Below are 22,849 nucleotides of genomic sequence, written 5' to 3'. Positions count from 1 at the left end.
TAAGAAAATACACAGAGTTCTAAAGTTTGATCAAAGCCTTTGGATGGAGCCCTATATAAGGCTGAACACAGATTTAAGAAAGATAGCTACCAGCGATTTTGGAAAGAATCTGTATAAGCTCATGAATAACTCGGTATTTGGTAAAACTATGGAGAATCTGAGGAAGCGTGTTGATGTTAAATTAGTCAGATCTAATGAGGAAGAAAGACTTAGGAAACTTATAGCCAGTCCGGCTTTTAACAGAAGCAAGATATTCGATAATGACTTAGCCGCGTTGCATATGCAGAAGAGTAATATAAAACAGACCGGTGTACGTCGGTATGAGTATTCTCGACTTGTCAAAACACTTAATGTATGACTTTTATTACAACGAACTTAAGAAGCAATACGGCGATAGATGCGAGGTGTTATATACCAACACAGATTCTTTGTTGATGGAAATACAAACCGAGGATGTGTATAAAGATATGGCAGAAAAAATAGATATGTACGACACCAGCGATTACCCTAAAGATAATCCACTGCACAGCATAGTAAATAAAAAGGTGTTAGGTAAGATGAAGGATGAATGTGCTGGGACTCCTATAGCGGAGTATGTAGGATTAAGACCTAAGATGTATTCTATAAAAAAGTCTGATAATGGAGAGATATGAAAAGCTAAGGGTGTTAAGAAGTATGTGGTAAAAAAGCATATCAAACACGAACAGTATAAAGAATCATTATTCAATGGTAGAACGTTCAAACACGAGATGAACTCTTTCAGAAGTTACAATCATAGGATATATGGATTAAGAATGAACAAGACATCATTATCCCCCTTAGATACAAAGAGATGGATTGATAATGATGGTGTTACTACCTATGCTTATGGTTATGGTGGTAATACCGTACTGTCGGGAACTATGAACAACTCTTCTCGTACAAATGCCCTACCCGGTCCATCTTGAAGATAATAAAGAATAGGCTCTCCTTCCTTCGCAACCGATCGACTAATGTTATACGTTTTAAGGGACCATATGGGATCGGTTGCGCGACGTAGGCCTCCCTCGAGTTCACCGGGCTGGTATAAATATCTTACCCTTACTCTATCCGGAAGTTTTCATTCTTTGCCTCTCCTCGGTGCTGAAGATTCGGAAGTCACGGATTTCATTTTAATCGCATCGGATGGTTTCTTCCCTATTAATCTTGTTACTTCATTATTCAGTGCTGATACAACGGCTGATAATAGTGTCACCCATTCGGTTGATCTCAATCGCTCGGATTTCATTTCGATCCCATACTGATAGCCAAACAAACGTTCCGCTAATGTCCTGTTAAATCTTTCAACGATAGCTTGACTGCGGTGGGCCTCTCTTTCACCACGGACGATTTTGACGTTGTGCTTTGTTAACAGTTTAGTTATCGATCCCATAAACTCGCGACCGGGATCTACTTGAAATAGCTTAGGCCATTTTAGTGGTCCGCGTTTATATATGCGACTCAGTGCATTAGCTACTTCTGTTGAATCTTTCGAGGTTAATGGCTCTGCCTCTTTGTATCGACTAGCCACATCCACTACTGTTAAAGCGTATTTATATGTTTTGCGTTTTACGTTATCGTGAGGAAGAAACAAGAGGTCAGCCTGATGAACTTCATTCGTTGTAAAAATATCAAACTTCTTCCTCGGTATATAACGCGGTGCGGGTAAATATATTTGCCACAACGCTTGTTTCTTTAACCAATCCTTGGCCACATCTTTAGATACCTTAGCCGTGGTGGCTAATTTTTTTATTGCTCCTATACCTTTCCAATATCCTCGTGGGCTATAGTAAATTTTATCCATTATTAATTAATATTGATGTTTCGTTTAATACCAATCCGGCTCCAGTGGAAGTGAGCCAGAACCATCATTACTTATAAAAATTTATATCATAGACTCCAGGTGGTGGTGAGCTGGAGTCAATTTAGTTTAATCTCATGACTATCGTTGAATCGCATAGTCATTTACACATAAAAAATGCTACCTGTAGTAGCAGTATAGGTATATGAATCCGGCTCCAGTGGAAGTGAGCCAGAACCCCCATTACCTATACTACTTCATGTATCAACAGAGAGCTACGAATCAAATGCTGAGAATAAAGGTGACCACTTTTTTTTTAAAGTTATTTAACTTAAAAAAATTTGATGCAATGGTGTGAAGAAATTGTATCTGAAATTATTATTTTATTTCAGGAATAATATATTCCAATATCGTGTTATTTTAGTAGCAGCTTCCACTATATATACACTTAAAATTATAAGAATCATAAGCATAGAACTTTGGTACAGGTGGTATGCAGGATATTTTTTTTAACGTATGGAACAATTTGACCAGTCACCCAATAGGAACTTCCCGCACGACATGTATTTCAATAGCGGAAACATTATGTTGACATTTAATAGTCAAGCTGCCTCAAATATGACTTTTAGCGAGTCATAGTAGACATTTATGATAAGTATATCCATTCTTTTGCAACTAAAGTTTGTTTCAAGGCGTCAATAGCCGTAATCTGACCGTAATTTCTGTAAATAACGGTGAGTTGTGAGATCTACCGATCACTTCGCATGCAATTTCGCCGAAATTATTGTAAACATTATTATAATTATTGAAAGAAATCTGTAATATAATTAATAAAATATATTGCAAACATGAGTCCAGACAAACAATGAACAATTTGTTTATAACCAAATATTATAATAATAGGATTAAATTGCGTGCTTCAATTCGTATTTGTTGACCGGTATTCCCGGTGTTACGTGATCGCGGTGATCAGCTGATTATGTTTTCTGAGATGGTTGAAAACATCTTGTCATTAGAAAACTCAAGTTTATGTTAATACATTTTGGGAGCCATGCTTTACCGCCCGCTATAACCCGAGTTAGTGCTATATTGAAGAACACGGCCATGAGCAGTAGCTGCTAATTGCAATTGGCAACGGTAGCTTTTTCGTATACCCAACTAGCAGCTTAGTGGACAACTAGTACCAACACACCGTTTAATCCACTCTCATCTCGTGTTCTTATTATAGGCACGGGCATCCACAACTTGAAGCCTTTTTAATCATTGGCTCAACCACTGCTTTCTTGAAACAAGCCAGTGTAGTTCCTGTTGACAAACATAAGTTGACAATCTTTGTGATCCACATTCAATATTCCTAAGTGGAATTTTTAAGGTACTGAGTCTAAAGAGCACAACTTCGGCTTGGATGCAGTGATGAGTTATCAAGAAGTAAGAAGAATGAACTTGGAGCCCTGCATAGTCTAATCAAAATCAAATAAAGAAATAGACATCAGGTTCATGAGATTTTGGTCGATTGACAGATTTGTTAAGCATGTGTACCGCCAACTCAACGTCAACAGATATTTTCCAAATTGTTTTATGTTTTTAGTCAAGCTGCTCACATGATTTGATGCACTTCGCAAAGTAAGACCCGTTTTATTACAATTTCTGAGATGTTAAAAGATCAAAGGCTCTGACAGTACTTTATCCTGTGACAAAGTACATTTTTAGAGTTACGTCATAATGGGCTGACATCACAATGCTGTTCAAATCACCACCTCCATGACCTGACATATCCTTGGTAACATCATTCTTTCATTACTGTCATTACAAGATGGTGCATCCATGAAATTACTTTGGGGGCCGCAAGCCATATAATGATAGTTTACAGAATGATTGACTTGCAAAGCCCCTTCCGAGCCAGCCCCTTGGTGGAGATGGGGATGGATGGAGGGTTGTATTGACAGCTGAGAGAACAATGGAAACAAGCTGAACGACATTGAGGCTCTTGTTGTTAATATAGATAAACAAAATGACGTCACATCCGTAGTACTGAGCATGCTCTGTAAAAAAAATATTGCATTCTGGGATAGAAATAGTAACTTGATACAGAGAAGAAATGTGATCGTTTATGGACGATTCTGAATGATAAATGACAACTGGAAATAAAGGGAAAAACCTTACGTAGGTGACAAATATATACATCTGTTGTGTAGACAATGTTAATAATAGGTGAAAGGCCATGTTGATCACTGCACAAACAAAAATATAAAATTTACATTTTGTGCAGTGACAACAAAAACAATTGAGTACGATCAAATGTTTATTATATACAAGATATTAAGAGAATTAAAAACTGCATTAAATGAGTTATATTATCCAGGTAATGTCACAGAACAAGAGAACAGTGTCAGGAAGCACTGATGAGTGATAGTTGCACCGATAGGAATAACAGTTTAGTCATGTGGGTTGAGGCATTGGAAGCAGAATAATGTAAGTCACAACACACACGTTGGTCAAGCCTCAAGTGAAAGAGTCACTCATAGCATAATGCTCGTTGGGCTTTCCTTAATGTCTCTTCTGGTGTTCTGATGTATCTGGTGAAACAGTCTGAATTCCACCTGCCCAATGTTTTAATCAAATGATCTTCCACACTGGCACTAGCAGCTGTAGTTGCTGCACCAATGCGGGATGAATGTCCAGAATAAGCACTGGATTCTAAGCCTGCCCTGGTGAGAGCAATGTTCGGCCAGGACAAGAAGACAGTTCTGGTAAAAGCTCTAGAGTTCGATTCCACAAAGAGAGGATCACTGGGTCCTGCTCCGTTCAACTTCCTAACTTGAAGCCATGTCATAAGGGTCGATGTAGCGAACAACACTAGTTGCACACCCTTTCTGAAGGGATCTGTTTGGAAGCTTTAAGGTTAGGATGCACTTGTGTTGTGTCTGTTCAAATTGCATATTGCTCACTGTTAGATGTACATCTGGATCAAACGATGAGGCACAAGTAAATTCTCCACAACGGAGAAATCCAAAATATGCAGTTATGCACATACATTGCATAGCCAGATCGTTGAAACATCCAAACACGCCTGCTGGTAACTGAACCACTAGTTTACATAAAACACTGTAAGTAATAGGCAAGCGCTTCTTCGTAGATGTTGATTGTTTTTTCTTGTAACCTCTTAATAAAGTCTGTAGTCTGTGTACAGCTCCTGAAGATACATCGTCCAAAAGGGTCTTGATACCAGCTTGGAGGTACATGAACTTGATGCCGGCCAGGTAAGTTTCCACTGTGTCATGTTTCAGTTTTAGCACTCCAAAACAATGGGCCACGAAATATTGTAGATAAGTTTCACTTATTGGTGGGAGGGTGGACTGGAGTAACAGGTTGTTGATTAAGCTGAATTTCAACAGAAAATTTACATAGCACTGGAAGAGTATGCAGATTTAGTACCCTGACTGATAGCTGCTGACCACAGGGTACTGTGGTAACTGTTCAAGTCCACATGATGTCTGAGCTGGATGGGCACTGTTGCGGAAGTACATCTGCCTGCGGCACCAGTCTGCGGAATGTTTCCATGTGGAACGGAGAAAGCGAATCAGCAAGTTTGTTTTGTATTCCGGGCACATGTTGAGCTAACCACATGTTGGGCTGCCGTCCAAGTCAGTGTTCTCATCATAATCTACCTGCATTTTGATCGACCTTTCTTAATAATAAACACAGTAGCCTGGTTGTCGCAATGAAATAGCACTTGTCCACAATTGTCCCCAAAGTTTAGCAGCGACCACGATAGGATACAGCTCCATGAATGCCATAGAAGATTTGTGCTCCAGGAATTTGTAACGTCTGATGGCCATTTCTCTGCAAACCAGGCCCCTTTGAAGTATCCACCATGGCCAACCGTTGCAGCAACGTCAGTATATAGGTTCAAGTCTCAGGCAGATGTCACTTCTATGTCATGAAATACTGATATGCCATTCCACTGTGACAGGAAAAGGTTCCTCATGCGCAAGTCGATTCAATGGTCTTGAGACAGCTGAAAATGATGATGCAGTTTGGCTGCTCTGGTTGATAAGTCTATAAGGTAGGACACAAAAGATCTTCCAGGGGATCACACGATAAGCAAAATTTAAGGAAATGTGTACCCTGGGGGTATGGAATTGGAAACTGGTGGCTGCGCCAGAGCAGGGCTGAGCCAGCCTGTGAGTATAGGGATACCCTGCAGGTAGAGAGCTGTAGAGGGAGCAGATTATTATGGAATTGAAGGATAGGTGTACTCGCGAGTATGGAATTGAAAACTGGTGGCTGCGCCAGACCAGGACAATGGTTTGAGATGCCCTTACCAAAAGAGTATACCTTAGCATTGCATGTGCCCACTAGTGAACAACATTATGGGAGTATATAAGGAATTTATGTACATGGATGTTGGTTAAAGATAACAGGGCTATGGGAGAATAATACTAAAACAAGGGCAATCAGCCTGACATGGGTGATAAAAAACATTGTAAACAATTTAAGAAATAAACTGAGAGCGAGACAACCGGAAGTGGTAGTGAAAACAATCTGAGGTACGAACACATGGGCAATGGATACAATTAAAAGATACTAGTGGTGAGAGGAGGATAGGTGTACCCTGCGGGTATGGAATTGGAAACTGGTGGCTGCGCTGTACCAGGTAAGTAAGGAAGGGACTGACTCGCTGTCATGAGGTGCTGATAGGTCCAGAATAAGTCTCTTCTTTTTTGAATATTTCCCTTCAGCGACACCTCGAGGACAGACTCTATACAAGCTGTATGGTGGTGTCCCGAAGGGTCCAATCACATAACCCCATGTGACGTCTGTTTCCACAGCTTTAGTGACGACATCTGTGCCTTGTGAGCCAACAGGTTGTTCCTACATTCAACAGTGTCTTGGGAAAAGAATTTAGCATGGGGGGAAAACCATCCTCCAAACTGTGAATCAGAAAATTAACAAAGTTCCTGTCTGGATGAGAAGAAGCTGCAAGTTTGTAACACTGATTGGTGGTAATGGATATTGGGATGTCGCTAGGGCTGGCAGTCAGTTCTTGTCTTTGCTACTGCCGTGGTGGTGGCGGCATTTGGATTGTCCATGTGAAGTGTCTTGACACTTTGTGCAAACATGTAAGAATGGGCAGTTGTGTCGAGTACATCCAAAGTCATTAAAAATTGTTACATACTTCTCGTCCCTGATTCATAACAAATGGACGACCAGTAGTATAGGTAATGGGGATTCTGGCTCACTTCCACTGGAGTCAGATTTATACCTATACTGCTACTACACAGGAATTTTTTATGCAAAAATGATAATGCGCACAAATGATCATCATGAGATTAAACTAAATTGTAATGAAAATATTCTCTATTAATTTTACTCATATGCATACCATTATTTTGAACAAAGTGATATTCAACATTTTTACTAAGTTCTCCATTCATTTTACTAGGAGACAAGACTATATACTCTTCTTGGAAATTGGAAAGAAACAATTGATGACCGTATTTGGTTGGTTTGACATCACTGATATAATATATACCTTGAGGTAATTCATGCTATTTTATAATTTTGTCCCGGAGCATAAATATTTTTTTTTCGAGTTCTTCCTTTGTTGACATATTTATAGACTTATGTAAGCATTCGTTTAAATGTGATCCAACAATGAGAAACAATCTATTTTCAATCTCCAACCAGTTCTTTGGTTTTGGCACGGAATAGATGCGCTTGTTGTCTCCCCTGTTCTATGAACTTTTTTTTCTCGTCTTCTCTAATACCACGGGTTCTACGAGAATTTGATCGAATCTCCTGCTGCATTGCATTGTATTTGGTGAGTTCAGACAACACTAAACGAAACTCATCCTTGGATATCTTACAATCAGCCAGTGCTGTTGAAATATGGTCCTCAATGCTGTTCAACTTTGCTTCGGCTAGAATCCGAATATTATCACGTTTTAATAATTTCTTTTGCAACTCACGAGAAATAAATTTGATTGCTATTCCTGCCAGTCCTGAGACTCCGGCTGCTACTGCCATACCAAGTACTACAGGCTCAGCGATTATAGTTGATAATAAACCAACACCGGCTACACCGAGTCCCATGCCAGCTGTTACAAGCGCAGTGTCAACTCCGTCGAGAGCATTCACAGCTCTGCGACACTTTTTATACAATCCAAGTCTCAACTCCCTCTCCTTCTCTATTCGATGTTTTATGACATTTATTTGATGCAATCGAAATCCATCAACAGTATCCATCTATTCAGATTCTTCATCGAGCACCGGATATAATCCCACAATGTATATTATTATATCATATAATAGTCTTTAATTGATCTTGCTTAAATGTTTTGAGAGTATACATCAACCTTATTAAATGTATATTATATGGCATAAATATCTTAGTAAGAGAAATGCTATCACCTTTATTAACTTGGACCCCCTCAAGGATTGCAACGGGTGATACTCCCATATAAATAATACTGCAATGTTGAAGTTGGTGTTTCTTAAGCCATTAAATTGATAGACCTGGTATTATTTCGAAGGCATCTTCCGGTGCATCTCCTAACAAGAATTAATTAATAAGTGTAGAAAGATCGGGTATAGCATTCAAGTTTTGTTTTATATCACTGAATTCAGTAACCAAATTTAAACTAACATTTTTTAATGATGGACGACTCAATAACATATGACCTGGGTTTTCGGGCAGGGGAGCGACTAACACACTTTTTCGTTTTGAGGGGATATAAGCCCCGAGTACAATCCCACTATTTATGATCTTAGTTAATTGATGTCCCTTACCCGTCATCACATATGGTGGGGTAATGACGATATTCAGTAGCCACTCGATTTTTCCTTCGACCATAGTCCCTTCATTATCATCGTTGCTAGTAAGATTGTATGAAGTGTTTTCATTGAGTCTACTAACCTTGACATCACTTAAATCTCCAAGATTAGCTGTGAATACAACTTCTTTCCGCTTGTATACATTATCTTGTAAGTGTAAAGCGTATAACTTGCCATCGGTACCGGGTTTATCGAATCCTTCTGTGTTTCCAAGATCAGAAAGCGCAATTGTATAACATTGTCTAAGGTTATGCAATCCAGGGCCTAAAGAATCAACTATTTATAATATGGAGTGTTACACTCAAGTATCCTATATGTACAGGTTGATGTTTTACATCTAATACAGAAATTTTGAGGTCTGAAATAATACCCCGCTTTAATTTTTTACATTGTAATGTTGAGAAAGATCCCGTTCTACCGCTATTGTATTTTTCATCTTTGACTGGAATAGCTCTCAGCAGAGTAGAAGGACTTTCGAGTTGAATATTATCCATTGTACTGATCTGATCAAGATGGATGCACAACTCTTTATAGGGATCTAAATCGGGTAATTTAACTCCATGCACTGTTTTGTTGAGTGGTATATATCTGTTGTTAATCCAAGTGTATTAAATGCTAAGTTCCTGTGAAGATATATACCCTTTTCTCCAGCGCTTAAAATAAGCATCCCATTCGACTCATTTTGTGTGAGACTAGCTCCCAAAGGCTTAAAAATTTCATCATTGAATGAGCATACGCTGTAATACCCATCAGACAGATCAATGATTTTGTGTCCACCACTACCGACATCACCTAGTATTATCCCATTATTATCTCTCGCGGCATTTATATTGGTCAACTGCGGGTATAACGTTACATTGCAGTGAGCGACTTCAAGTTGTCCAGCCGAGTTATCGATAACGTGAAGCAATTGAATAGACTGACCATTTGTTATTCCTGGGAGTGTAACATACATATTAAATATACAAAGATACTATATCGTAACTTAAATATGAGATCAACTTACATTACGAATCAGTCTATTTTAGTAAGAGCCTCTGATGCTAAGTTTTTTGTTCATTTCCCTGATATCTTTGACAAATACAGGGTCTTAGCAACTAGGAATAAAATGGTGCATGATTGGTTCCACAATCCAATGCAATTTTGGCAAAACCATTTAAGCTATGCCATATGGTGCGCCACAACAGGATGTGGTGTATCTCTATATGCCCCAGGATTTGAACTAAATAAGTCTGTTTTATCATTTCATGTGTACTATCAGATTAGACATATACTTAAAGAAATTAGTGCCCCATTACCACAGTATCGAGCATGGAATTCCTCAAATAATCTGTACAATAGGTTTGCGTATGAGCGTATTTGTCAGAAATTTGCTGTTTCTACGAGTAAAGATTGGCGTATTAAAGGACTTAACCATGGTCTAGGTGTTCTGTACAGTGGACAAAAAACTGTAAAAAAAGAAAGTGATGACTTAGTTAAAAAAAACTCATCAACCATTCAATCCATTTAAGTTGTTACAGAAAAACAATCTTTTTGTAAGAATGCATAATCTTAATCATGGCTGGGAACTTTCAAGTAACGATTGGAGAGGAGATCTTATGAGCTTTAAGAGTGGTTTAGCTTATATTGTTACCAAATTTGTGCAACGCTTTGAATGAATTTCTGTATGATAAAACAGAAAATAATTTTACTAACCCAGGAGTTTTAAGAGTTAATGAATTCTTGGTGCACAATCGCAAACACGAACGGGAATAATTGGTTCTGGGACGGCGCTCGATGCACAAAAACAGTTTGTAGCAAATGTGGAGAATGCTATTAATTCACCAGTTGACATACCATCTTCTATAAAGCGTTATCAAGATGTACCGGTATTACAGTCCGCTCAATCCAAAGTAGATTACGTTTATGGGGCAGGACTATACATGTCTCTAATTAATATGGAACTTAAGATTGGTCAAGTGATCGGCTATAATAATAAAATTGTTATTGCTTCCAATCCACAAAAACCGGGTATAAATTCAGATATTAACACCTAATTAATAAGGCAAACAAACACAGGCGAAACGGGAATAGTAAAACCACAGATATCTTCAAAACCACATGTTTCACAACCGCAATAGTCACAAGTGCCACCACATATTGCAGCTAAAAATCAAAAACATATCCATGAAAAAACAGCGCTTATAGTAGGCGGAGTTGCGGCTGGTTTACGCATGATTTGGATAAATAGTCTTTAACGGATAAGTTCAACAGCGAGGCAATTGCTACGATCACTGGCCACAAGTTTTGACTAAGCCAAGTGGTGGTCTTAGCTAATAAATTCAAGATCCAGGAAACTATACTCCCTATTATACTGGGAAGTGCAGACGCGGCTTTTCCAGCAAGCTTTCCCAGTGCTGAACCTAATGCTTTTAAATGCTTTTTTATCCACTCTTTTACACCATTTGGCCATGGTAGCGTGGGTGGTGTGGGTGGTCCACCTCCACCGGTTAACGCGAGAGTAAAAGTCGATATAATAAATCCCAATGCGGTTAAAATACTGGCAATGGTTATCCCCTGTTCTCTGAACTTGATCGATAGTTTCTCGAATTCGACTGATTTGGGAACGAAGTGCCTCTCTATCAGTGGAAGCCGCTTCAAGGTGGGCTGATCTTTCGTCTTCTAAGTTACGCAATCTTTCCAACTAATGGTATATATCTAACTCTTTCAACACCAGTCAACCAGAAGTGTTTACTGCTGGGACACTGGAGTTCCCAGAGACTCTTGTGTGATAGATGAAGCCAACATTTATCAAAGAAAATATCTGCTTGCAAAATATATTTGCTACTACATGTTATACACCATTTAAAAGGTCTGATCCTATGGTTTATAAATATGAAAGTTATGTTTTTCACATTATTCAAAATAACGCATTTACAACTTAATTAAGTTCGTTGTAAATAAAAAGTGTAAGAAAACACGTTGTTAACATCCAGATTAAGGACCAAGGAAGCGAAAACTTGACGATTTTCGGCAAATATAAGATTTCATAAAATCCACTAACCTATTTCTGTTTTATTTTCATTGTTTACGATATTGGAAAATCATTTTAAAAAGAATTATAAATAGTTTCTGTCATCACCCATTTCCCCAAAACAGCGGCTGTCCACTCAGTAACATGAAGAAATACCCCCGTTTTCGAGGCTTTGTATGAATAACATGTTCATCGAAGAATGGCATATGACACATCGCTGGAAAGCTTATTCCTTCATCTACACGGTCTTAACATCGCCTGTGTTTTTTTAATAGTTATTACAAGCGATTTCATTGGATTAAAATTGGTTTCTAATGACGCTTTCTTGACGAAATCTGCTACAAGTTTCGTGATTAGTCAATTTTGAGCACGTGACCTAAGGCAGCCAATCCAATTACAGCTGTGATACCAAGCTCGTGTTTGATAAATTTCAGAAGTTGGCGAAAGATTTTTGTTAAATCGTGTTATTCTGAACGTTTTAAGCAGGAAATAATGATATATATTAAAAATATTGAACTTCGTGAATATATATTTTTGCATTAAACATTGTGTCCGAGCCGAGAATTCAAGGCGACGAAAGCCGAGATGTCATTTGACTTACATTACACTCGATCGCACGAAAAGATGGAAATAATAACTTAGATGTAAGTTTCATTACTTTCAGATATATTTTTGTTGATTTCATTTATTACTTTGTATAACATAATTAAAGATTTGTTTAAAACGTCTTTATTTTGGTCTTTGCCATGTTTGATTTGGACCCGTTGTCGAAATGTGTGTCCGAGAATTTTATTTTCAATAACATCGCGGGAAATAGTGAATAATTTTTTAATTTATCGACAAAAAATGATAAATTGAAATGGAATACGTATTTCAGACATTGTGAAATGTGATAGATTTAATAAATGAATGATATTACAGGTAGGTCCATAAAAATATATACTATTTTGACGTGACTACGGCTTGACCGGAAAATGGGCCTGTGGTGTCTGGGGACTCGATGCTTCTTGGCCGGAAAACCAGCCTACGGTGTTGAAAGAGTTAAGGGACCAAATTGGATCGGTTGCACGACATAGGCCTCCTTCGAGTTTACCAGGCTGGTATTAATATCTTACGCTTACTCTATCCAGAAGTTTTTGTTCTTTGCCTGTCCTGAAGATTCGGAAGTCACAGATTTCATTTGAATCGAATTGGATGGTTTCTTCCCGATTAATCTTGTTTCTTCATTATTCAGCGCTGATACAACAGCTGATAATAGTGTCACCCATTCGGTTGATCTTAATCAATTTCATTTAATTTCAATCCCATACTGATATCCAAACAAATGTTCCGCTAATGTCCGGTTAAATCTTTTAACAACAGCTTGACTACGGTAGCCTCTTTTTCACAAAACCTGATTGTGACATCGTGCTTTGTTAACAGTTCAGTTATTGATCCCATAAAGTCGCAACTGGGATCTACTTGAAATAACTTGGGCCATTTTAGTGGTCCGGTTTATATATGCGGCTCAGTGCATTAGCTACTTCTGTTGAATCTTTCGAGGTTAATGGTTCAGCCTCCTTGTAGCGACTAGCCACATTCACTACAGTTAAAGCGTATTTATATGTTTTGCGTCTTACCTTATCATAGGGAAGAAACAAGAGGTCAGCCTGATGAACTTCATTCGTTGTAAAAATAGCTGTAGTGGCTAACTTTTGTATTGCTCCTTTACCTTTCAAATATCCTCGTGGGATATAGTAAATTAAATCCATTATTAATTAATATTGATGATCCTTTAATACAAATCATGGCGATCATTGAATCGCATCATCATTTTGGCATAAAAAATCCCTCTGTAGTAGCAGTATTGGGTATAAATCTGGCTCCAGTGGAAGTGAGCCAGAATCCCCATTACCTATACCACTCGGCCCCTTGAGTCGGTCTGATGATCGTTGATTGATCAGTTGTTGTTATGAGTCCCAGGTCTTATAGGTGGTCTTCTGTCGGGTTGTGCCACATCGGGACACAGTTCTGTGTTGTCTATGGCAAACATTACAAGCACGAGATGGAGGCCAGATGAAACTCTTGTCCATAGTCTCTGATCGGGTATATCCAACCTAATGCTGGTACCTTCCTCAGAAAAGGCTGCCACACTTGCCGTGAACAACCTGTGGTAATCAAAGTCGGCTGTCCTACCATACTGAATGGCCAAATCAATCACTGTCTGTTCATGGCCGTCCAGTTGACGTCGTTTCTCTGCATTGCCAGCACAGTATATATCCTTGTGATATACCAAATGCCTTGATGAATATATTATTCTCCAAGTGTAAATGAGTGATTATACCTAGGTTCATCACGTAAGTTGAAAGTCTGTCCATCAAAATCTGACACTCTGTCTAAATTTTCCTGAAGAAGCAAGGCTAAATTGACATATTTACCTTGTTGTACCCTTCTTTTAGAGTGGATGAAATGTGTGTATGTGTGGCAGTAAATCCGAGGCCACATCCCTGTTTAGCTGTCTGGGAACATCACTACTTGCTTCTGTGGCTTGTCTTGACTCCTCTCTGGGGTTGTCATTGTCACTGGTGGTGGTAAATGTACATGTAGGAGGTTGTAATTGTTGTCCCTAGTTCATGACTATAGACTTCAATTCGGCAATCTCCCTTTGTAATGAAAACACTGTCACTGTATTTTCTGTGGCACTAGCAAAATTTATCAGAGCAAAATCCTGTGAATTGTCTCTCTGAAGCGGCACATCACTGCCTTGATCTTGACTGACTGGAGCTGGTTGAGAGATAGTAGCGGTGGTGACCGTGTTGTTGGTGCCTGTCATCACCTTCAGATTTTCATGTAGATCTGCATTGATGTCCGTCTGGATCAGAAAGTGGGCACATTGACACCCATGTCTGTCAGACGTGACGAATATCAGCTGCTGTCAAATATGGAGAGCTTCTGTTTACATTCCTGAGAGAGGAAACTGGGCTAGACGCTTCACCACAATCATCGCCATTGTTGTTTTCATGCAGGTCAGAGGTCGTATCCTGGTTAACCCTTCGTGTTGATTGAGATCTGGCTTTAGATTGTTGTCTGTCAGCCATTGTTATGATAGCAACAAACAGTTGTACCGCATAACACAACAGGGTGGCAAAGGATTGTTGTAGATTTTTCTTGGATGACCGTGATTCGTAATGACAGCTGAGAGAACAATGGAAACAAGCTGAACGACACTGAGCCTCTTGTTGTTAACTCTTTCAACACCAGTCAACCAGAAGTGTTTACTGCTGGGACACCGAGTTCCCAGAGACTCTTGTGTGATAGATGGAGCCAACATTTATCAAAGAAAATATCTGCTTGTAAAATATATTTGCTACTACATGTTATACATCATTTGAAAGGTCTGATCCTATGGTTTATAAATATGAAAGTTATGTTTTTCACATTATCTAAAATAATGCATTTACAACTTATTTAAGTTTGTTGTAAATAAAAAATGTAAGATAACACGTTGTTAACGTCCAGATTAGGGACCAAGGAAGCGAAAACTTTACTATTTTTGGCAAATATAAGATTTCATAAAATCCACTTACCTATTTCTGTTTTATTTTCATTGTTTACGTGATTGAAAATCATTTTAACAAGTATTTGTCACAAAGTGACGAAATGTCCCCCGCTTGTATATACACCATAGTACCAAATATGAAGACAATCCAGTGATTAGTTCTTGAGATATCGCGGAAACACCGTTTTCCAACTCCAAAAGCAGATTTGCCTGCTGTGACCTTGAAAATGGGGTCAAGGTCACCAAAACAGACTGGTGTCTGCGGAGAATGTATATACACCATAGTTCCAAATATGAAGACAATCCAGAGTTTAGTTCTTGAGATATCGCGGCAACAGTTTTCAAACTCCAAAAGCAGATTTGCCTGCTGTGACCTTGAAAATGAGGTCAAGGTCACCAAAACTGACTGGTGTCTGCCGAGTCTGTATATATACCATAGTTCCAAATATGAAGACAATCCAGCGATTAGTTCTTGAGATATCGCAGCAACACTGTTTTCCAACTCAAAAAGCAGATTTGCCTGCTGTGACCTTTAAAATGAGGTCAAGGTCACCAAAACCGACTGGTGTCTGCGGAGTCTGTATATACACCATAGTTCCAAATATGAAGACAATCCAGTGTTTAGTTCTTGAGATATTGCGGCAACAAACAGGTGGGACGTATGGACGGACGTACGTACGGACGTACGTACGGACGGTCGTGAATACTATATCCCCCGCTTTGCGCTTTCGCGCGGCGGGGGACAAAAAGAATTATAAACAGTATCTATATCATCACCCATTTCCCAATAACAGCGGCTGTCCACTCAGTAACATGAAGAAATACCCCCGTTTTCGAGGCTTCGTATGAAAAGCACATTCGTCGAAGAATGGCATATGACACATCGCTGGAAAGCTTATTCCTTCATCTACATGCTCGTAACATCGCCTGTTTTTTTTAAATAGTTATAACAAGCGATTTCATTGGATTAAAATTGGTTTCTAATGACGCTTTCTTGACGAAATCTGCTACAAGTTTCGTGATTAGTCAATTTTGAGCACGTGACCTAAGGCAGCCAATCCAATTACAGCTGTGATACCAAGCTCGTGTTTGATAAATTTCAGAAGTTGGCGAAAGATTTTTGTTAAATCGTGTTATTCTGAACGTTTTAAGCAGGAAATCACGATATATATTAAAAATATTGAACTTCGTGAATGTAGTGTGCTAGGTAAGAGCTGTGACAAAGATTTTTCATGCACATATTTTTGCATTAAACATCGTGTCCGAGCCGAGAATTCAAGGCGACGAAAGCCGAGATGTCATTTGACTTACATTACACGCGATCGCACGAAAAGATGGAAATAATAACTTAGATGTAAGTTTGATTACTTTTAGATATATTTTTGTTGATTTTATTTATTACTTTGTACAATATATTTAAAGATTTGTTTAAAACGTCTTTATTTTGCTCTTGGACATGTTCGATGTGGACCCGTTGTCGAAATGTGTGTCCGAGAATTTTATTTTCAATAACATCGCGGGAAATAGTGAATAATTTATTAATTTATCGATAAAAAATGATAAACTGAAATGGAATAAGTATTTCAGACCAGGGGTCCGGAAACGGTCATATGCGCCTGACATGTCCGATTGGGAATCTCAAATGTCCGGTTTAAAATATTGCTTACCGGACATTTAAATTTTTCTGTCCGTACATTTTAAAACGTATTGTCCGGACATTCTTAAATTTTGACCGGACATGATCAACAGTTAGGACTGAGCAGTTTCTGTCTGCAGTTGTAACACAATGAAGATTACCTACACTGACAAGCTTTGTTTGTTTGATTGCTGTAAATACATCGTACCGACATGATAGTCCAATCGGTCAATCACTGTAATAGGCAATAAACTGAGTTGACACTGATTAATCGAGGATTAATTACTGAGAACATCTTGTTAATTTGAGTGAAAGGTGTTTACAACTGTACATAAATACTTTGCATCATCGATGTACCTCATTATCCTCACAATGCGACGATACGTAACCTCAGACAAGTAGCGAAAGCGTGACGACAGCCAGTCGACCGATGCAGATCAGTCGAGCGGATCTGCCAAACCCTCAAAGTCTGGACGATCATTTGTAAGACGTGACTGACGACTTTCACTTGGTTGACATTCAATGAGGATTTGCAGATTTGATTGTTTTCAGTAGCTAGTCGTATATTGAATCTTGATTGACCGCCATTTTGCATTCTGTGACGATCGATATCATTTTTTTATGGTCAATAATTAAGTACAGATGAAAAAAGCATTCAAATAACTATTGCTATAAACGATATTTTAGTATTTGTGATTATATTATCTGTCTTGTTTTTAAATTATCTTTAGTTTAAAAAAACAACTTTTCCCGTGAGGTCACGTGATAACCAAATATGGGATAATAGTCTCGATCTAGTTATCAATTGTCCGGTGTATTAACAATTTAGTCGTCCTAAAATACGCTTTTTGAAGGGGGCGTGGCCTAAATGCAAATGTCCAATTGGGATTTAAAATTTTCCGGCCCCCTGTTTCAGACATTGTGAAATGTGATAGATTTTATAAATAAATGATATCACAGATAGGTCCATAAAAATATATACTGTTTTGACGTGCCTACGGTGTCTGGGGACTCGATGCTTCTTGGCCGGATAACCGGCCTGCGGTGTTGAAAGAGTTAATATAGATAAACAAAATGACGTCACATCCACATGCTCTGTAGAAAAAATACTGCATTCTGGGATAGAAAGTGGTAACTTGATACAGAGAAGAAATGTGATCGTTCACGGATGATTCTGAATGATAAATGACAACTGGAAATAAAGAGGAAAACCTCACGTAGGTGACAAATATAAACATCGATGTTAATAATAGGTGAAAGGCTATGTTGATCACTGCACAAACAAAAATATAAAATTAACATAAGTTTGCCCTACTCCCATGTGTAGTGTAATAAAGTATAGTTTTGCCCTGAAACATTAAATTGTCAAAGCGTCCTTGTGCTTTAACTATTATAGTTCAGGGAAAAATTACATTTTGTGAGACTACACATGGGGGTAGAGCAAACTTCATTTCTTAAATAGATCTTGATTATCGATCTGAACGTCTTGATTGGCCCCATCATCATGTTTGAAGCAAATGCACATGATGTGAGAGGTGGAATCTTATTTGTCAATAGGTGGGACATAGAAATGACATAACTCATAATAGCCATTGGTGGCACTACGATTGAGCCCAGCAATTCCCGCCTAGTTCGGTAAGGGTGGAAACTGGACTTTTACAGTCAGTTAACGGCTTAAAGCATCATACATACTGCCCTCCTCTTCATCTGATATCATTGTTTTTAATTTTGGTCTCAGAAAACAGAGGGCTTTGAACCTGAAAGTCACATAACTTTAAAAAGAAAAATGATATAAAATTTGAGTATTCTGACATCAAGTAAGACGAGTTCTATGGATGAACAATAGCAATGCTTGATAAAGGTGTTAGGATCTACACCGAAACGTCGCACTAATTGTAATAAAGAAGTTGTTCATCCATAGAACTCGTCTTACTTCATCACACCAACTTCTAAATGCCACTCAAAGAAGTTCTGACATCAGTTATGGTGTGTGAAAACTCATGTCTAATCCCCAGTGGTGTTGAGGAGGCTTTCACCTTTTGTAATTGCCTTGGTGAGAGAAAAAAACAAGTGATCAGATTAACCTCAGTACAAACCTGATGAGCTTTTGTTGACTTGGAGATTCTTCAGATTTTCATCTGTTGTGTTTTCCTTGTTATCATCTTCATCCCGGTATTCATCATCGAAAGCCAAAAGCCTGTGTGGAAGAGAACAGCACATATTACATATCTGGTCACTACATACATAAACATGTTCTATTACTTTTGTAATGTTATGTATCGTTCAACATTTACACCAACAGAAATGCTATTCTTTGAACACTTGCAATGTAAGCGGCATCATTGTATGTTGTTGTCCATGAATACCAGTCTGAAACTGCCTGCCGAGTGTCATTAGCTGCAATGTAACATTTATACCCACACTTTGAGGTGTATCTGTTAATATCCCTACAGTTTTGAACACACACACCTCACCAAGTAGTTATGCAAATTAGTGTGATGAGTGATGATTTGGAAGGACACAGGAATTAGATTTCAAGGAAATTCTTATACATATTTCTGCCCTCTGACAGCTAATAAACAATTCATAAACAGAATATATATCTGCAATTTCATGACAAATATCCAAAACATATTGACAGAACATGCAAAAGACCCTAATAAACATTTCAATTACCTTGATCTGTTTATGATTTGACAGTATATGACTTCCACTTCACCTTAATCATTAGAATTTCCAGAGTAGCTACACAGTCTCATTTTGTCAAACAGCATCAGTAGAAATGTAGCTGGCATTCACTGATACCACTTTTCCTCATGCCCTTTACGATGTGTTTTACAGAACAAGTTTTTGTAAAATATCAGGTTTAGTGCCTGCTTATAACACAGTATCAGAAAAGACAAAGACATATCCCTATGATAACAACCTCAGAGTCAGTGAGTGAGAAAATTTTAAGTCACATCAAAAATATTTCAGTCATACCAGATATTTCATGGACTTCATATCACATAAAATCCTATCAATGAAAAACAGTAAGGCAACCAGAAACATATCCAGAATTTCATCTAACATTCACAGGATTAACTGTCAAACAATGACACAATTTAAAATAAGGTCACCTTATAGAGACCATGGGGACCTGCATGGTCCCTCTGCAGCATAGACACTGTCCTTAAGCTGCTGGCAATTGTCAGTAAATTATGCCACAAATGAACATGAACAAATAATGACACAAGATTGTCTACACAATGCCTCTTCTGAATATGTAGTGCAGCTAAGTCGTTATCAAATATCTTGCTTCTGTTAAAAGCCGGACTGGCTATAAGTTTCCTGAGTCTTTCTTCCTCATTAGATCTGACTAATTTAACATCAACACGCTTCCTTAGATTCTCCATAGTTTTACCAAATACTAAGTTATTCAGGAACTTATATAGGTTCTTTTCGAAATTGCTGGTAGCCATCTTTCTTAAATCTGTGTTCAGTCTTATACAGGGCTCCATCCAAGGGCTTTGATCAAACTTTAGAACTCTGTGTATTTTCTTTACTTTCATGCCTAACGATAGATATAACTAGAGATTTCTATAGTGAACTGTATATTTTGTCTTATCCATCAAATTTGGTACGAGTTTTTCTACATTAGCTAACCTAGTATTACCCATCAAGGAGTGTTGATATTCCAACATCCAATCTTTATTAACCATTAATCTTTCGGGAGCTAGTGGATAACTGTTATGATCTTTATGTAACTCTGTTGGATATTCCAAGTCAACTTCTAATATGTACCCTTTATTCGCATCGACCTTGTGAATATCATTCACATCGACCCACTCAAAACCACCCGTGGGTAAAGGTTGACTCATAGCCCATCCGTACAAATTGTTGGGGTCGAGATATAATATGTGCGTATCGGGTTTACTCGGATCATATCCTTCCACTAATTTATTATTACCGGTAGCCTTAGAATACCTTTTCGCTACCATCGATATACCACCTCTTAATCCTTTCTCCATAAACAAGTGCATATCGTAAACTGTGAGTAATTTTAGTTCTACACCGGTCTTCTTCAACAATGCATCCCATGATAGTCCGGGACTGGAATAGTACCATGCCGGGTCCAAGCCGTATTGTTTTAAACATGTCTTTCTAAATATCTCGAATATATCGGCGAGTAACAGTACATCGGTTTATAAGTACAGATCGTGATAATCACCTAAATTCTTACAACCTAATTCATCCCACACCGTCAGAGTGTGTTCATAATCAGCATCAATTATTTTTTATTCTGTTCAGTTACTACAGAATGATTCAAGGGGTGTTAATTTCGTTTCGTCGAAATCTAGACCAATCATCCATATATTCGTAAGGATATACACCTTTTCTCAGAAACAAATGCCGTGTTGACCGATCAGTATATTGATTTGTTATTGCAAAGTCATCGGGATTGTTCGCATTAGCTAAATTGTCCAAGGAAGATAACAGAAACTGTACGGAGTCTATGAATCTAAGCCCATTACTTTGCTTTATTCTGGCTTTCCCATCCTTGTCCGTATAATGTATAGTTTTAGTCAACAAGAATGATATATATTTTTCTATATTGTTAGGAATACATGTTAAGCCGCTGTCCGTCTTTGAGATAGCTTGCATAATGAGATGTGAATCATATCCCCTAAGGTTATGAAACACAACGGGGATTGGTATTGTTTGAAAATTTGTTTTTAGTTTCAAGTAACACTCGTTATGTGCCGCTCCCCGATAATTACCCATGACGGGGCAATGTTCTCTTACAGAATCCCCATTCAGAGGTTTATTACAAACATGACAACTAGTTGACTTCTTATAGGCCCTCAAATCATCCCTCATCATACACATGGGTTTTTTACACGATAAATTTTCCCTGATTATTCTCTCTTCATTTTGTAGATATTCTAGGAACTTTCCCGCTGCATTGGGACCTCTATAAATCACGGGCGTGTTTGTTTTCCCATCATACCTTACAACTATATATCCAAACCCACAAGGAATATGTTCTTGAGTTTTGTAGGTAAAACTATCTTTAGTATTGTGTTCTGTGGCTTCTATAGGTTTGATAAGCGCTTCGAAGTCGGCGTAAATTACATACAGTACTGGCATTTGATTACAATAATGTTCAAATTTTAATATATTTTTCCCCTCTTTAGCCATATTGATCCTGATACCAGTCTGTCCAACACCTCTGCAGTCTTCTTTTTGCGCTTCTAATAGATCTTGTCTGCTGTACCCATGCAGGCATCTTTCACAGAAATATTTCTTTTCCTTATGTTTTGTTCATCGTATAATAGTCTGCTTAAACTCTTTATCAGTGTATAATGATATTTGTCTTCTTTTTCGATTAGAAAAAAATTGATTCTGGGAATATGTTCCGGAGTGGAGCTTATCCTGTGTACAACAATTCCTTTAGAAGAATGTCCGAAAACATTTATAGCTAAATTATTTTGCTTTTCCGCCTTATCAATTTGTGAGATTGGTGTAGGTTCGTCTATCCCATCAAGGTTTAGTCCATCGTTTTGTGGATAGCTAGAAGACCTATCTGGATTTTTGTCTATGGGGAACAATGCAGATCTCATCATCATTCTGAAACAGTCATCTGATTTATTTTTTACATTAATTATGGCTTTTTTCTTTTTATAATACGAGGGTAAATCTATATAAGATCCACCTTTGAAAGGCATATAATTTGCTATATCTAAATATAAACTATCGATTTTATCCACACCCCAACCCGAACCTCTATTAGTCCAGCGTTCTAAAGTTTCTTGTATCAGTTGAATTGATGTATCCAATGATGAGCTTATAGACTCAGATTCGGTTATAGCTTTTTGGTTGCTGCGGAAATAAGGTTTGGTATATTCAGTGCTATCATCTGCGTTACTTTTACTCAATGACATTTTAACTGTCAGCTGGTATTTTATACTATTTAAATCATCTATTTCCTTGTTCATTTTGCTCTATACAATGGGCTTAACATCA

At 38.1% G+C, this 22,849-nt stretch overlaps 1 protein-coding gene across 2 annotated transcripts in view; it reads right to left on the bottom strand.

The window, feature by feature from the left end:
• LOC139463729 (islet cell autoantigen 1-like) overlaps positions 1–22,849 on the bottom strand; it is a 341,431-nt gene that overhangs the window by 118,369 nt on the left and 200,213 nt on the right. For both annotated transcript variants that reach the window (XM_071244977.1, XM_071244979.1), the window contains one exon: positions 18,940–19,040. In XM_071244977.1, coding sequence (XP_071101078.1) covers positions 18,940–19,040 — 101 coding nt within the window. The remainder of the gene's footprint in view (positions 1–18,939; positions 19,041–22,849) is intronic.

This window comes from Haliotis cracherodii, unplaced genomic scaffold (genome assembly GCF_022045235.1).
Source record: "Haliotis cracherodii isolate W230 unplaced genomic scaffold, xgHalCrac1.p SCAF_16, whole genome shotgun sequence".
NCBI classification, from domain to species: domain Eukaryota; kingdom Metazoa; phylum Mollusca; class Gastropoda; order Lepetellida; family Haliotidae; genus Haliotis; species Haliotis cracherodii.
The sequence above is the reverse complement of the archived record's forward strand: the minus strand, read 5'-3'. Positions and strand labels throughout refer to the sequence as shown.